The 17,995-nt window shown below is 30.9% G+C and overlaps 1 protein-coding gene across 1 annotated transcript; it reads left to right on the top strand.

Annotated features, from left to right (window-relative positions):
- The first annotated feature begins 7,399 nt into the window (after positions 1-7,399).
- LOC112294131 (uncharacterized) lies at positions 7,400-8,740 on the top strand. The gene is made up of 3 exons (XM_024544322.2): positions 7,400-7,727; positions 8,077-8,111; positions 8,275-8,740. The coding sequence occupies exons 1-3, from the start codon at positions 7,415-7,417 to the stop codon at positions 8,413-8,415; spliced, it is 489 nt and encodes a 162-aa protein (XP_024400090.1). The 5' UTR covers positions 7,400-7,414; the 3' UTR covers positions 8,416-8,740.
- The last annotated feature ends 9,255 nt before the right edge of the window (positions 8,741-17,995 follow it).

Below are 17,995 nucleotides of genomic sequence, written 5' to 3'. Positions count from 1 at the left end.
GTACTCCTGAGTCTTGTTGTTTGAGGCTTCTGTTTCTTCCGACAATCTACAGCTTTATGGCCCGCTTCTCCACAATATAAACACAAGTTTTGTTCAAACCGTCGCTTCCTTTCCTCAGCTGTGAGGGGTTTGAAACGTACCGCATCAATTTGCATGGGTTCAGGATCTGTGGAGTGATTCTCTGGACCTTTTGAAAATGTAGCAAATGCTCCATCATTTCTCCAGCTTGATCGTCTTTCTTGTCGTAATTCAAAGAGGCGGTTGTCACAAATAATTGCCTGAGATATAAGTTCTTCTAAAGTATCCGCCTTAGGCATGGTGATCAATAAGTTCTTGACATCATCTCTCAGTCCATATCGAAATCGTATCATGAACGCCTTATCATTCCAATCAAGATCACATGTAAGCTGTTGAAATTCTACAGCATAGATTGCAGCAAAACGTGATCCTTGTCGCAGATTTTGTATCTTTCTTTCAGCCACTCTTTCTCGATCGCTATCTCCAAACGCAGCAGTAAGTCTCTCTATGAAAGCCTCTAGGTCGTACAATATTGGAGAATCCTTCTCCAATAGTGGAGCAAACCAAGAGCGAGCATTTCCTGATAGAAGAGTACCTATGAAAGCAACCTGGGTAAATCCATTCGGATAACGAGAAGGGTATAGGCATAGGTAAAGCCGTACTTGTTGCACAAAACCTCTGAAGTTGGCTCTTGTTCCGTCAAACTTGTCTGGCATACTCGCTTTTGGTTCTTTCGTACTAATCCTTGAAGTATCCATAGGGGTCGTATGTGACACATGTCTTGCTTCTCTCAGTCGAATAATCTCTTGTTGTAGGCTATGAATTTCGCGTCTAGCTTCTTCGGTCACTAGATCAATTTGAGGTTCTTTACTTGGATTGCGAAGAAATGCAATCTCCTTTCGTATACTATTCATAAGAGCTTGAAGATCTGCAAGAGTTGCCACTCTATTGTCTACTTGTGGAGATGCACTGTCTATGACCTGGTCTACTTCCATATTTAGAGAATAGATGGATTAAAATTTTGAGAGAAGAAGAAATTGCTAAGTCTCTTGGAGAAAATTGTAGCACTACCTGTCACTAAAATCTACTCGGAGAAAAGAAAAAAAACACTAAACGATTTCAGTTTTAGAGGAGGATAATCCGCAACCTCTAAAAATGCCTCAATGCTTTCGAGAAGAGGGGTAATCCGCACTCTATCAAGAAGGCAAAGCTCTGAAATCGATGTTAACAGTCTTTTTTACTAGCTATGCTAAACAAAAAGAAGGAATTAATATCAGTCCAAGAGAGGGTAATCTGCAACCCTTAGAACGCTCAAGTATCTCCAAGGAAAGGGGTAGTCCACTCTCTGCCTCAAAGAACTAAGCTCTGATATTGTGATTGAGAAAATATCAGTTTAGAGGAAGGTAATCCGCAACCCCTAAAGCGCTAGAATACCTTCAAGAAGAAGGGTAATCTGCTCTCAAACAAGAAGGATTCAGCTCAGATATTAAGATAAAGGTAGTCTCGACAAACTGTCACGGACCAAAAATACAAACAAGAAATCTACACAAGAAGTTCAAGAAGAAATGACAAGAACTAGATTATCAGATGAGTACAAGAGCAACGCCAAGAGAATTGAGCTAAAGCTTCAAGAGATGTGTTGTCGAGACTGAAGAACTCTTCAGCCTCGACTCCTATATATACTACTGGCCTATGGTTCTAAGGAAGCGCATCAAGAAGCTTCCCAAGAACTATGAAGCTTCTCGAGCAACTACCCAAGAGCTAGGAAGCTTCTCAAGTAACTTCCTAGAATCTACTAGAATATTCTAAGAATCTTCTAGAGCCTTCTAAGGGAATCTTTAGGGAATCTTTAAAGAATCTTTAGGGAATCTTTAAAGAATATTCTAAGAGAATATTCAAGGAATCTTCTGGAAGTTTCTAGAGACTTCTTTCTAGAAGGTTCTAGAAACTTGTCTCTAGAAAGGCCTAAGGACTATGTCTCTAACAAGCCATCAACTTAATTCAACTACCAATAGTTATAGTTCACAAAGTTTTCAATTATTTATCAAACCACTTTGAAAAACTTATGGTTCATAAGTTGAATGAAAAAGTCTTATTAATTCTAAATAAATTATAGAGTTTCTTGCATATGGAAGAAACCAACGTCACTCCCAAAAAAACTCAAGAGAATGTTAATGAAGTTCTTTTTATGTAAATTCTTAATCTCTACTACAACAAGTTTCAAAAGAGACTTTTGCATCACTAAGGTTAGAATTGAAGTAGAATATATAGACTTCAGGGATCTTAATATCAACAATGTAGAATACTGCAATGATGACTAATTTATTAGCAATAAAGGAAAAAAAAATCAAAAAAAAAAAATCAAAATCAAAATCAAATATCTATTGAATACCTATTAATATGATCTTTTATCAAGGTTACATATATTCAAATTACAATACTCATCTATTTGCCAATAACCTAAACATGTTCTCCTCTACACTACTTCCATACAAGTATGGTGTCAACATCACAAAAAATAATTATGAAGACTTTATCCTTTCTGATCTACTAAGTAACAAAAGCATTCTAGAAATATTTGAACTTCTAGCACTTAGAAACAAAGATGAGAATGAATGGATCCTAGATTTTAGTACTTTAAAGCACTTTAACAGAGACTACTATGTTTTTGATTAAATAGATCACTTCTATATCAATACTATTATATTTACTAGAAAAAATGTATATGTAATTGCAATACAAAAATTTGTTCATTTTTTTATGTCCACCAGAGAAATCAAGATTCTTTAAAAAAAATTGCTATATCCTTAGTCTAAAAAGAAATGTATAGTCTACTAGGCAAATAACAAATGTTAGCAACTATTGTATCTTTGGTTCTAAATTTTTTTTATCATTATTTCAGCACATAAACTATATTGGATTGTAAAAAAAGAAAAAGAGATCCTAACAATTGATTATACAAGTTGGAACAACTAAGTATGGACAACTTTGATACTAATAATAGATCAATAAAACTTCCTCGATTAAATGCAGAACTTCATAAACTAGAAATGTTTTAAAAGATTGCTAATTCTCTTACCTACCTTTAGCATCTATATCTAGAACACTTAAACTATAAGAGTTTGAAACATCTACAAATACATCATTTTATTTTAGATTTTCTTCTTCTACTTCTATATTTAGCTCATTCATGTTAGTTTATTATATTTATTAATGATTATTTTAGAAAATTTTATATCTACTTTATAATTACTAAAGTCAATCTTTTGAAATATTCTAGAAATTCTACGTATTGGTTGAAAAAAAACTTCTTTTCACATTCTCTTGCTTTATTTGGATTGGAAAAGAAAATTCATGTCATGAGGATTTATCAAATACCTACAAGACAATGGAATATTTTTTCAACTCTTTTTACTTATATTCTTTACTAAAACAGGATCTCTAAAATAAAAAAAAAAAATATGACAACACTAAACAAAGTAAGAACCATGATGATTAGTAAGAGCATATCTTTATTCTTCTAAATAGAAGCTATCCACATTACAATTCAACTTATCAATTGCAATTCTAGTCAAGCCAACTAAGGTATTCTTTTAGACTATCTCTTCTATGATACAAAACCATACATAGGTTCAATAAAAGTCATTAGTAGGAGTGTAATTTTTTATAAATCTACTTTTATTATCTATTAGAGATAATATAATCCATAAACTTAAGTAAATGTTGATAAAATTTATATATATATTTTTATAAATGATAATCTTTATGATTTTTAAATATAATTTCTATAATAATTTTTTGATGATTATAAAATAAACCTTATATATCACCTATGAAATATCAATGATATAAATATATTAAAAATTCAAAAAGATAATATATTCATGTATCATTGAAGAAAGAAGAATGTGATGAAAAAAGAGATAATTAAAAGATAGAAAAGTTTTGAAATGATTATTTTCAAATATACAAAGACTAAAGAGTTTTAAATCAAGATTGGAATACACAAAAATTATTGACAAGATTGAGGATGGTCTTGTGGAAGCTTCTTAGGCATTGCAAGGGTGGCGTCTAAAGTGCCAAGTTGAATGTTGCTTGTAATACAAAGTTTTAAAAGTAAAAAACTTATGAATTAAGTTTTTTAAACTAAGTAGCATATCAATACACATCTAAATATCTAATCTACATATAAGAAATTTCTCAAAAGTTTCTAAAAATAAATAACATGATTCTACTAATTTCTATTTTTTACTATTTAATTTTTTTTACTTAAATTACATATACATGTGTTATATCTACAACTTCTTTGGCTTAAAATATTTTAAAGATAATTTATTAAGTTATGTATTCATATATATATATATATATATATACATAAAATTTTATTAATTTTAAAATCTTTTTTTTTTCTAAAAATATTTATACAAACAAAAACTAAAGAAGTAATTTCTACAAAAACATTATATATATAATTCTAAGGTATGTTTTAAATTTAAATATATATATATATATAAATTTTTTAAATTTAAATATATATATATATAAAAAATTTTTAAATTTAAATATATATATATATATATAAATTTTTTAAATTTAAATATATAAATATATATATATATTTTTTAAAAAAAAAATTTAAATATATATATATATATATATATATATATATATATATTTTTAAAAAAAAAATTAAATATATATATATATATATATATATATAAACTACCTTAGAACTACATACATGGTATATATATTTAAGCTCTATCTAAGGTATGTTATAAATTTTTATAAAATAATTCTAAAACTTTTAGATTATGTAGATAAACAGATATTTATAAATTTTACTACATCGAACGATTATAAAACATGTGGATTGAAGAATTTACATTTCTCAGAAGCATTTATTTAATTATATATATATATATATATAGAGAGAGAGAGAGAGAGAGAGAGAGAGAGAGAGATATAGATATATATATATATAGAGAGAGAGAGAGAGATATAGATATATATATATATATATATACATAAATAAATCAGTTTTTATTTTGATTAAATAATTTTTAAAATTTTACTTGTTTGAACTTTTATATTAAAATCATTAGAATTTTAATGATATTAAATTTTAAAATATTTGATGTATGAATATTTAAATTTTTATTATTTTACATAAAAAATATTCTAAATCATTTATTTATGAACATAATATTTATTGTTAGATACAGAATAGGGTCAGAATTTGGATGCTTAAAATATATGCTATATAACACTATCTGAATGCATTGGATTCAGTGTATGATATCATACACTGAATCCAATGGTGTATATGTGACTTGTGTTGATTCTTGGTTTATTCTATTTAATTACAATACTTGCTAATACATGACATAGATTATAAAACTGATATGTATAGATAAATTTCCAAAATCGTATTTTTTATGGTTTATAAATGAACAAAATAACTATTTTTAGTAATATTTTTTTAAAAAATCACATTTTGCAGAGATTTCATTTCCTAAATTTTTCTTTTTCTTTTTCGATTTTTGGAATCGATTTTATGATGGGAACATTAAAGTTATAATACATTTCAAAAAAAAAAATCATTTGTGAGGGAGTATCTTTACTTTTATAAGTATTCTCTAAACAAGTTCAAAACTTCGATTCTGTATTTGTTGCAAGAAAGAATTCAGTTTTAAACTTCTGCTTACTTTCTTGAATTTTGGGTTTCAAAATTAATTAGATTCCCAGCTTTTTAAACTTTTGAAATCTTTTATATTGATAATCAAGGAAGTTTCAAAATTCTGGATTTTATAGCAATTCATGTTTCAACAAGGTGTGCAGTTTACATTTACCATGTTCATTGAAAACTTGCTCTGTAAAATACATGTGAATTTTGATTTCCAGGTTTTTAGTTATATCATACATTGATGAAGATTTCTATAGTTTTTCTAGTACTTATTTGTAATTGTGAGTGTGTATGTATGTGTATATATATATTTCATCAAATAATGTTTGAATTTTTTTTTTATTAGTTTGCAATGTTAGAAATACTACTGGAATGAATATATATATATATATATATATATATATAAACTTATATACATGTATTGAATTGCAATATTAGAGGAAGAAAAAAGAAAAAGAAAAAGAAATAAATAACAACTAGTTGAAAGATGTAGCTAGATTTAATACCCACACGTCCTTTGAAAAAAAATTTTACAGATAAGAAATTTAGAATATGAAAGAAGAGGTTTCTACAAATGAGACTATCAAACTAAAATTGAAAGGGCATTCCTTCACAATCCTTTTTTTTTTTTTTTTTTTTTTTTGTAAAAGTATATATATGTATATGTATGTATATGTATATATATCCACATCAATGCACTCCTAAAAAAATATTAGGGTAAACACCCATGACTTGAAACTTTTTTGTGTACTTTGTACTTGACATTCAAAACCATGTACTAACATAACATGGGGAATAGTTGACTTTTTCTATAATACTTTGTCAAAAGGATGACTACTTAGTCATTTTTCAAAGAATTGACTTCACATTTTCCCTCGTGGACTTCCACTTTTTAATTAAAACTCCCATATTTGTTGGTTTTGTTATATTTATTTATTCATTTATTCATGATGTTTGTAATGTATTTGCAAAAAAGAAGTGAAGGAAAAACTCATTCAACTAAGAGGCAAGTAGAACAACCTAGAACCCAATGTTATAAACTCTAGAGGGTAGAAGCTTCCAAAACTTGGTCATATTTTTAGTAAAAACGTCAATATTCATCCACCTAGTTATAAGTACATCCACCATCCACGCACTCATCCACAATCCGCTCGTTCACATATGCATCCATCAATCCATTCATCCACCCATTAATCTATCCGTCCATCTAGATGAGAACGTGGATGTAGTTACAGTGTTGCTTCGGCGATCATGAGCATGGAAAATGGCAGCGTATCGACGTCGCAAAACGACGCCGTGACACAATTAGAAATAGGAGTTTCTGCGATCTGTCTGGCATTGGGTTCATCCACTACAACACAATACAAAAATGAGGGGAAAGTCTCCGCTTCAGGCCAGTGGATGAAGCTCAAATTGCCACAAAAGGAGAGCAAAAACAACAATAGAGATAGTAAAAGGCAGAATCCTGTGCCTGGAACCTGTGAGTCGCTAAAAACATGTCAGCTAATGAAAAGGTGCAGTTCCCGGGAATCGGGATCCATCTGCGGTGCCAAGCGTTCAGCATCGCGGCAATCAAGACTTGTTGCGTTGAGATGTGGTGCAGATCCGGCTTCGATTCCCCGACGAGGCTTCGCGGATGATGCTGCATGGAATGTGACCTTAGTGGTTGGGTGATTCGCTGGAGCTTCTCGTGGTGGCACTGGTTCGTGGATGGGGTTGTTAGCGGCACAGTTCATTGCCAGTCGCCCTGAATCGGCAACTGGAGCAAGTGGTCTCTGGCTGCTGGAAGCGGTATATAGGCAAGTCAAAAGGGCCTGTGCCAAACGGGGCTCAAAATTTAGGAGTGGATACGTGTTTGTGGTCTCTCGACGTACCACTGGTTCTCTCAACGGAGGACGGAACATGGCTATCGTCCGGAGCGTAGTGACGCTTCTGTGTGTTTGCAGTGCCTTGCTAGTACTGCTCCAGGCGGATGTCAGCGCTGCGCACGATGCGGAGCAGAAGCAGCAAACTGTAGTAGTTGGTAATTTTGTGTTACAGAAGCGCATGCAAACATGAAATAGACTTTAGGTTCTGATTTTGCTGCGGCTAGTTTCCCCTGAGTCGAGGATGTTCTTGTTTTCAGTGGCACCAGTTAGAGCATATTTCTTGTGTTGTTCTCGGCTTGAATTGGCTGCGGCTGTTGCCACTGATTCGATTAGCTTGGATGATATGTGATTGTGAGAACGATGGAATCTAAAACATTTAGAGAATGCGACAATGTTTTCAATAGGATCTAGTTGGTATCTCTGAAGAACTGTAAACATGATTTTGTGTTAGCCTCATGTAATCTTTGTACTGAATTGTGTTAAATGAACTCTCTTCGTGCGCAGGCTCAACCCAAACATACTACATTCGAGGTGGCATGGTAAGCCTTCGATGTACCAAAAGTCATCAATGATATTAGGTTACCTCAATGTAAATTGTGAACTCGAAGGTGCTTTGTAGATTACAGTTAATTGTCATTTGTTCATGATAGTGTATGGTTTTCTTTCAAATTGAAACAACGCTTTGAGCCTTTATGTGAGCAGAATTTTCGAGCCGGGAACGGAGTTAATGTGCTGCCTGAGGAAGAATTCGTACGTCGAGAATTAGCAACAGTTGATAACTACGACGACAACGGCGGAGGCGTAGCGAACTGCAACACAGCGCAACCCCAGGGGTGTCCTTGACGATGGTAGGAGCTGCCGAAGATCGGCACCGCGACTCAGTCTGTGATGCCTTTTGACTTGGATGTACTCTCATGGAGAAGCGAGTTTTTATTGTCTTGTGTGTAAAATGCATTGGCAAGTGTAGTTCGACAATGTCGATTCTGTGAGAGGGTTGTCTCAAGATGTACAAGATCCTGCCGGATCATGTCTTACCACCCTGACTGATGCGAAGTGACCTATTGATGGGGGCACTGGTGCTTGATATTTCAATTTGTACATAAAGTCACATGTCCTTTTCACAGACAGGTTGTTTGAATAAAGTATTGTATCTAGGCTTGCTTGGTCATGATTATCGTCTCTAGATTGTGTAGTAAATTTTGGCTTAACGATTGGATGTGTCAAACAATGTCCTGAATGGTATTACTTGAGACTTTTTCCAAGTGTTTACTGTATCAGGGTGGGACACGTTCACCATCCTTCAGAATGAATAATTGGCACCAAGTTTGTTTGAATTAACTTTTCGAGCCCGTGAAAAAGGTTGAGTGCTTGAGATGTAATGTCAATTTGACGGATGGATCTTAGCCCACGTGCCCACAGTGCGTGCTGCTATCCACGTATTCCAAAAGATGACAGAGAAGGGCGCTGACTTTGGTACCCTATCCTGAGCATGGTGATCCTTGTTCCCTCGTAAATGCTTTGAAGAACTCTTTCCGTCATCTACTCCTCATGCCTCACGAAAATCACAGAGAAATAGGAAGAGACGAAATCATCTAATTATGGGCAGTTTGCTGGTTACTTCGTTGGCCTTTGAGTCCATCACTTTAGAACTATTTGAACTCGTCTGTCAGCACTCAATTGCTACGTTCATGGGCCCAAGGGCGGCCGAGTAAATGATGAGAATTAAGAAGTTCCATTTATGAACCCTTGTGGTGTACTGTTAACCAATAAAGGCAGAGCCAATTGAACGACATTATGTCATTGGTACTAAAAATGGCTGTGTGTCCACTGTTTGCTGAAGTCAAACAAACAAGCATGCAAAGTTTTGACAATGCACCCCTTGTTCCCACACCATGATGCCACATTGACGAAAAATCCAACTCCTTGATTGTACACGTACACCCCAACCATGCAAATGCTGACACATTTTCTAGCAGTAGTTTCTTACTTGACAATTTTTTTTAGACGTTTTAGAAAGTAAGATTTATATGCATTGGTTTATTAGTGAAGGGTAAAAATAATTGCTTTAATAAGAAGACTCTGAGTTCTATTCATGCTTTTACAGTATTTAATTTAAAAAATTACGGAATTACAAAAAAAATAAATGGTTTGAATGCAATTTGAGTTGTTCTCATGTATGCTCAAAAAGCCCTCCTGCAACAAACCTTAAGAGTGGATGGATATTTCCTCAGAAGACGCCTAATTATATGACACCCTCTCCGTTACAAGGACATGGGATGTTCTGTAACAACCCATAGCTTTTGTTTCGTGAATGTTAGTCCATCAACCCTCTTTAAGTAACGCCACAAATAACACATGACTGGGTAAATAATTAAAAGACAAAATCTCCTGAGATCGAGATAGAATTTCTACATTCACGATGAATGTTGATCAGTTGCAGTTTCAGGTGAGTTATGACCTTGGTGTGGAGTTTGTTGAAGGGTTGGATCAATATCAATTCCACACCCACAGATAGAGGAATCTGCCACTGCCTCATCTATGAAATCCCGGGATTGAATCATACCAGTTATTTAGATCCTACAGATCGTTGAGAACCTAGGGAAGCAGCTCTAAAGCAGTTTTCCCTTGAAAGAGAGAAAAGCTGAAAATTCCAACATTTGATTGCACGTTGACTCCGATCATATCTGAAGTGATGTTTCTGCGAAGGCATATGCGTCCGTCCTCGCATTGTGGCGCACATCTTCCTGGACCGCAACAGCCAGTTGAAGGATGCTGGCATGAAGCTTCACAATGAAGCAAAATAAAAGGCAAGGTTCTCAGGGTCGTGTAAAGTTACCGATTAGAATGACAGTCGATTGATGACTTGGAAGTAATCGATGGCTGACTTGGACCTCGACTAGATTATCATATAATACTTAATCCGATGGTCAGGGAATTGTACCGCACCATGGAGTCATCCATACTGTAATCCTTCCTTCTGTCTGAGTTAGTTGCTAATAAACTGAACATGGGGGAAGTACTCGATTTTTGTTATGAGTCACTGTAGATCATCGCGGATGTTCTTTATGACACACCTCAGTGGCATTGTCTAGATGCACATTTAAGAGGAGCTGTTGGGAATTTTATTCTATATTGTTCACCGCTAGCTCATAGAATACTTTTCTGTGTCAATTGTGGCTTCTCAATGTTGTTGTCTTTTTTTTAAAGTGTGGCTATGTCTTCTGACCAATAAATTGATTAAATGAAAAAGAAAAAGAAAAACCTTTTCGGATTCTTTTTGTTACCTTCAACAGCTGTTGTAAAACTAGGTTTAGAATAAAACGATACCTGGGTAGCGTGTGCTGGATCTTTGGCTGCATTTGATAAATTAATGAGCTATCGGATGTTGACCTATTAAGATCAGATTTGATGCTGTATTGCATGGGTCCCATCTGTGGCAGAAGTTGATGAGGAGAGTCTGCAGCATCGCGGCACTATTTATAGAATCTCGAATGCTGGGCATTCGATCAGCATAAAGATGCTGGGAATAATGGGACTTTCACACGAAAATTTCAAGATGAGACTTGCAAGTAGCCTACTGCGATGACTTTGCTTTGGAATATTTGCTTACTGTCACGAAGACCAAAACACGAACACAAGGAAATTATTACAACATTCAATACTTAAAAGCGATTTTTAGAGCTCGAGTAGTCAGACATGACGACTATTCTTTTTTATGAAATGCGACGTGATCATGCTAAATTCGGAAAAACTTCGCACCACGTCACCGGTGGCATGTAGAACCGAGACGGCTGTGTGAAAAGATGTCTGCCCGAGAGACTACCGTTTTAATCATCCAAGGTTCAAACGATCAAGTCCACACTGAAACACCAAATGCTCAAACTTCAGTGTATGACGGAAATTAGTAGTAAAATTGTTGTGAGTCAATTAAAGAAACATTAAATTTCTCGCTGAGTGCTTCATTGCACTAACTTGATTCCAAACAAGGAACCAGGTAGTAGTTTCCAAACGAATTGATTAACTCTTTGCTTGTGAATTCTAGCACACTACTTGCGCCAGATCAGGAGTTTCAGTGTTCAAATGAGCTGTATCCAGTTTATGGGGCTAAATCTCAACTATCTCATTCAGTAACCAGTTTTGCTTCGTTAGCAAGGCCACAGCATCACGACTTCTGCAAACTGGATACATCGTATCCTCAAAGCCTCGTCACAGTTTCCGGAAGTAACGGCAGTGCGGCTTTGCTACCGGAGCAACAGGACAAAACGATTTCTTTCATGACTCACACTGTCACCAACTCAACCAGCTTACTCATCATGAAACCACTCAGTTTCGCTTTTCCGGTGCAGTTAAAATCCATAAATTGACCCAATGAAACTCATTCACGACAACTACCTGAAACAGGTTCAGTGAGAGAAAAAACAAAAAGAATATACATATATAGATAGATAGATAGATAGATAGATAGATAGAATTGTGTTACTCAAATTTCTTCTGATACAATCGTTACTCAAAGCAACGCACGTATTGGAAGCAACACTAGTACTGTGCATTGGTTCTACAGGCATGTTCCTCATCACTGGTGCCAATATCCTCAAACAAACAGCAGATTGCAATATCTTAGTGCAGAAATTGCTCCACCAGGTTAACATCTTACAGGTTCTCACCAGTTGGGCCTGATTCATGAACCCTGTGCAGTTCGATCAGCTGGTTGAATAGTTGCAGTCTGCAGCTTGTTGCCGCCGTAGAAACCCTTTTTACTTGTAAACAATCTCTCGAAACTGATGCCTTTGGAATCTAGAAATAAGAAGATTACTTAACAAACCCCACATTTAAAGATCTGTGAGAAATCCAACAAATAGATAGATGACTGGAGTATGTAAAAATAGGTGCGGTGAACTTTGAGGTTATACTATTTTAAACTTTAAAATAATGCTTTTATTTCACTACATGACATATATTCTTCCAAAGAATTTAGAATTCATGAATGCAAAATTTAAATATCAATTTTTAAAAAGATAAATATGGAAAGGAATTTTTTATGTATATGCAAAGTAAGTCTTATTAGGATATGATGATTTTAAAGAAAATCTAGTATTATATTTAATGAATGCAAATTGATTTTATTCCACACTTCACTCAAGGATTATTTTATCTCTTTTTTAAAAAAATTGGAATATTTTTTATGGTTTTTTTATGTTCTTTCACAAAATTTCATATTATTATTGATGCTTTGATTTGCATAAGTTAGATACTATATTCTTAATAATAAAAAAAATCTAACATACAATTATATTACTTGTAAGCTGCTAAAGAAAATAAAATACTAATAATAAAATATTTTTTATTATTTTTCTATTTTATCTTTATATCAATATATATAGGAATATTTTTATAATATCTTTATACTATATATTAAGATTCATTTATTTTTTATATTATACTTCTAAATTTATATTATATATTATACTTCTAAATTCACAAGCTTGTTTTTAATTACTTTTTTTACTTAACTTATCATTCCAAATATTTAATTTAAAGACAATTCATACCTACAACCATATTCTATACTTAGCATGATTCTATAAAAAATATCAATATATTAAAAATAATTTATATTTATATATCTAATTTTAAAAATATTAAAACTCAAATAAAATCATATAAAAGTTTAGCAACAAATACGATTTGTACTTGATGGCACATTACTCCTAAATTCTTTGTGTATAATAAGAGAAAACAATATTAATATTGAAGCTTTAGTTTTAACAAGTATTTTAAAAAACTAGAACTCACTATAAATTTTTAACTCTTCATACTATGATCTAGTAATTTAGGCTCCTAAAATTTTATTAAGTCGTCCAATTTATAATAAAATAATAATAATAATAATAATAATAATAATAATAATTTTAAAAATATATGAATAATCAAAGTAAGCAATAATTTTTTTCAACTTTTTTTGCATAAAATCAAGTAAATTGTTAGTTTGTTTAATTTTGATTTTAATTTTCTTTGTACAATTTGAAAATTAATAGCATCTTCAAAAATCTACATTAAGTATCTACTTTAAATAAATTAAATATCTACATCTTGTTAAAAAGAACATAAGACTTAGAATTAATTTTTTTTTAAATGATTTCGTAATTGCATACTCTCACATCTTATATTTAATTTATTTATAAATCTATAATATCTTTAATAAATTTAAAAATAATAAATGGTCTTAATTTATTTATTCGATTACAATCTATTATGCTTTTCAACTACTAATCCCTTTGTATATAAAAAAAATTAATGAATACTAAGTTACACAAAAATATGTGAACCTAAGTTAACGTTCTTTTTTTAAAGATTAAATGTCTGAGTCTCTCTCAATAAAAATTAAATTTGTATGAGCCATAAGATTAGAATGAAAAAAAAATTAAATACTATAATATTCTTATAATCGTCAAAGATGCACTCTAAAATAATAAATCTTCTAATATTCTTAAAAATTAAAATTATATATATATAAACATATATAGTATATAAACATATAAACATATATAGTATATAAACATATAAACATATATAGTATATAAACATATAAACATATATAGTATAATATATAATTCTATTATTTCTTCAAAAACTAAATTTAAAATCACAAGTTATAATCTAGTGTTAATTTTTTTTAAAGTATGAACTAATAACTATATCTATATATATATATATAGATATATATATGTACATACATACAAACACATTTGTGTGGATATTCTACACTTAAAATATTAAAAAAAAATTATACATGTATAAATTATGTATGATAGAGATGCAAAATTTTAATAGTTAATTAAAATTTAGGATATAAAATCTCTATTAATATATACATATCCAGATAAAGATAAAAAATAAAAAATATATATTTAAAAAATGCATGTGTATTTATTTGAAAAAATAAAACAAAAACTATATAAAAGAACAAGAATTTTATCAATATAAAATAATTTTATTTAAGAGATTATAAATTATTAAATATTATGTTTAAATTTAAAAATAATAATAATAAAAACACACATACACACACATACATACATATATATATATATATATATATATATATATATGTATATATATATAATTTATAATTTATAATATTAAAAATTAAATTAAATAATAAAAAATATTACAAAATCATGTTTGTATGAATTAGGTGTAAAGATCAATTTAGAGTAATAATTTAAGACGATATACAAAAGAAAAAAAATCAATAACCTATGTAAATAGTGTGGTGATTAAAAAATATTTTATGATGTTGTTCTTATAAAAATTTTAAGTTCAAAGTACAATATCAATTAGTGGTGATATTCTATAAAAAAATATCAAAATCTAATAATTTTTGAAACAATTCAAATAGACATCACTAACTTATTACAAATTATTTTAAGTTTCTACCTTCCAGTACTTATTTCAAACTTCTTACATGCATCAAGATAAAATATACAAACATCTATACACATAAAATCTTGAATATTAGAGCATCAAAGTGCTTAATAGAAGAAAATAAGAAAGCAAATAAAAAGATGCATGTGAGATGTATTTTAAAATTTTAGCATATATTTTAAAAGCCAAAAAATTAAAAACTTATAATATGTCATTAAAAACTTCAACTAATAAATCTAATAAAAATTCATCTATCTAGTATATGACTATAAGGATGTATATGAATAGAAAATAAAAATGTGTTAAAAGAGTATTAACAATATAATTGTAAAATTAAGTTCAAAAAAATATAGTTTATATTTTAAAAAACCTACCAACTGTTGAAAAATAATTTAATAATATCAAAAAATCCATTGAAGAAACTCAGAAAAAAAATATTTTTACATGTAAAGTTTAAATCTTTTAGTTTTAAATATATTTTAAAATAATAAATATGGACCATAATAAATATGTGTTTATTATTAGGAACCATCAAAATATATATATACATATATATATAAATATATTTATTATTATTTAATAAAAAAATATTCTAATAACTTTGGCTAATAAATTTTGTTATAATGAATGATTTAAGTGGCAATCCTTAGCTTACTACAATTATTAAAAAATAAATAAAATAAATAAATAAATAAATATAATATAATATTGTATATAAGATATAGACACTTAAAATATATTTTTATATCATCTTTTGATAGAAGTGCATTTACAATCTTCTATAAGATAATTAAGTAGATTAATTAATATTGAACAAAAATCTTACAAAAATGATATAAATTTATATTTCTTCTAAATTTAAATTATAAAAATCAAGGATATTAGAATTTTTGCTATAGAAAAAATTAGTTGATTAACTTGTTATCACCAAGAAGGATCTTTCATGTCAGCTTCAAGAAACTTAATTTTAAAAACTATTAAAAATTAAAAATATTAAAAATTGATAAAGAAATAAATTTAACATAATTCTAAAATCTAGTTTAAATCATATTTTAGTTCAATCAGATTAAAAATTATATAATGTACAAGTTGCGATATTTGAAAATATTTATGGCTTTTTTATATAATGTATATTATGCAAGTTTAAAAATTTGAAGTTTTATTTTGGTTAAATTTTTTAATAAGAAAAAAAATTAAAATATAAAATCAGTTAATTTAAAATATTTTTTTATTATTTTTTATGTTTTAAACAATATAGTCAATATAATACCATGAATAAAGAAAACCATCAATTTACATAATTATATAAATTATGATTTTTCTTCGTAATATTATCCAAAAAAAATTAATTTAAGTTCAATATGTTATTTTTTAAATTGCACTATATTAAAAGGAAAATTAGACAAGACAATATTCTATGTTTTGATGAAATGTCCTACATTAAATGAGAATGTATATACCTATAATTTTGATTTTCAAGTTTGAATATAGCACATAAGTCTAAATGATTGTTTAGTAAAAAGATCTTTTGGATAATGACTGAAGCAGTATTAAATCTAGTTTTAGTGGAAGTTGAGTAATTTGACTTTGTAGCTAATACTAGATCTAAGAAGAGATGTTATGTGGCTCTTTTGAATAGGACTAGTCGCAAATCGCACTTCAAATGGACATTTGTGAAGTCAAGCTGTCTTAACCAAGGGAGTTTATTTCACAATTTTAGATGCAACTGAGCAAAGGATCAATTATTATCAAACCCAATCAACTTTATTCAGACAAGGGGATTTATATTTTACGAAGATACGGTTGGTAGAGAGTGAGATGTTGCATTGTTTGAATATTGAGATGGATGAGTGGGAACAAAGTAGCTAAAGCCATCCTTGATGCTGGGTTGTTCTCAGTGTCAGCTGCTTGAAAACCCCTTCATAATGCACATCCTGAATGTATGTTTCTGAAAATAAAAATGTGTTGGAGATACCGTTTTTGTGTATTTCTTGTGCAAGTTTGATTCTTGGAAAGTACGGCATGGGATGCTACTTTGCAGAGCCTGGATTGAATTGCCAACAAATCTGCTAGTCAAATATATATATATATATATATATATATATATTCTGATTAAAAATCAGCTAGTTCTCGTGTCATGGCTTCGATGGAAGCATTACATAGGACCTGAGATTGTGAGTCACAACAGGGTCCTGTCCAGGCAAGTATGCGTGGGCTGTTCTGCTGATCTATGTTGTGCTACGGCCAAATTAAAGAATAAACAGTTTATTGTACTCAGATTGGAAAGTACTACTAGGCTGGTCACTGTGACCCGCATAGAGAGTATGCATCCACAGAAGCTTAGAATTTGCTCTCGAGAAATCTGTAGTCACGTGCCATTGATGCAAACAAGATATTTCTAAAAATGGTCACATACGCAAACTTAGTTTGCAATTCTTCACAATGGCCGGTAAACACTCGAAGTCTCATCTGTGGAGTTTTGGAAAGAATACACACGATCTGAGCTTATTCGAAATTACAAGTCCAAATTAATTAATATTGGGCACAATTCCTGTTGCACACTTCGTCAGGCTCTGCAGGTACGGATCCAATACAGACCCAATTCTGGGTTTTTATTTGCAGGCTCTGACTTGACGGTGTGTGTTGGTTTGTTGGATTAAACAGAATTCTTTTGTGTTTGTTATGTCAACTGTTTTCTAGTTGCTTGCATTTGCGATGGTGGCTCTAATCTTTGTGTCCAGCCCTGTGTTTCAGGGTGAACCTTTTCTAACTTCGTGTGACATCGTGAGGGGAGACGTAACAATCGCAGTTGGCAAGGAGATGAGCTTCGAGATCTCTTTCTAAGGAAGAGCTCCGCAAAAACCAACCTCCTTATGGAGGAATTTGTGTTCACTTGTTTAGGTGAGAAGAACTCCATTGCTAAGTTTAAGTCATATGGTTCCACAGGTGTTGAACCGGTTGCCCAGCAGATGAAACTCTGGATCAGTGATGCTGTCAC

Source organism: Physcomitrium patens, chromosome 17, assembly GCF_059467195.1.
Source record: "Physcomitrium patens ecotype Gransden chromosome 17, ASM5946719v1, whole genome shotgun sequence".
Lineage (NCBI taxonomy): Eukaryota > Viridiplantae > Streptophyta > Bryopsida > Funariales > Funariaceae > Physcomitrium > Physcomitrium patens.
Note: the sequence above shows the minus strand (reverse complement) of the source record. Positions and strands in the feature narration are given on the sequence as shown.

What these genes read in the sequence shown, in the direction of transcription:
- LOC112294131 (XM_024544322.2), top strand. Translation starts at nt 7,415, where the DNA reads ATGGGGTTGTTAGCGGCACAGTTCATTGCCAGTCGCCCTGAATCGGCA. An exon ending in GCAGCAAACTGTAGTAGTTG is followed by an intron (nt 7,728 to 8,076) that starts GTAATTTTGTGT and finishes CTTCGTGCGCAG; the next exon opens with GCTCAACCCAAACATACTAC. An exon ending in ACTACATTCGAGGTGGCATG is followed by an intron (nt 8,112 to 8,274) that starts GTAAGCCTTCGA and finishes TTATGTGAGCAG; the next exon opens with AATTTTCGAGCCGGGAACGG.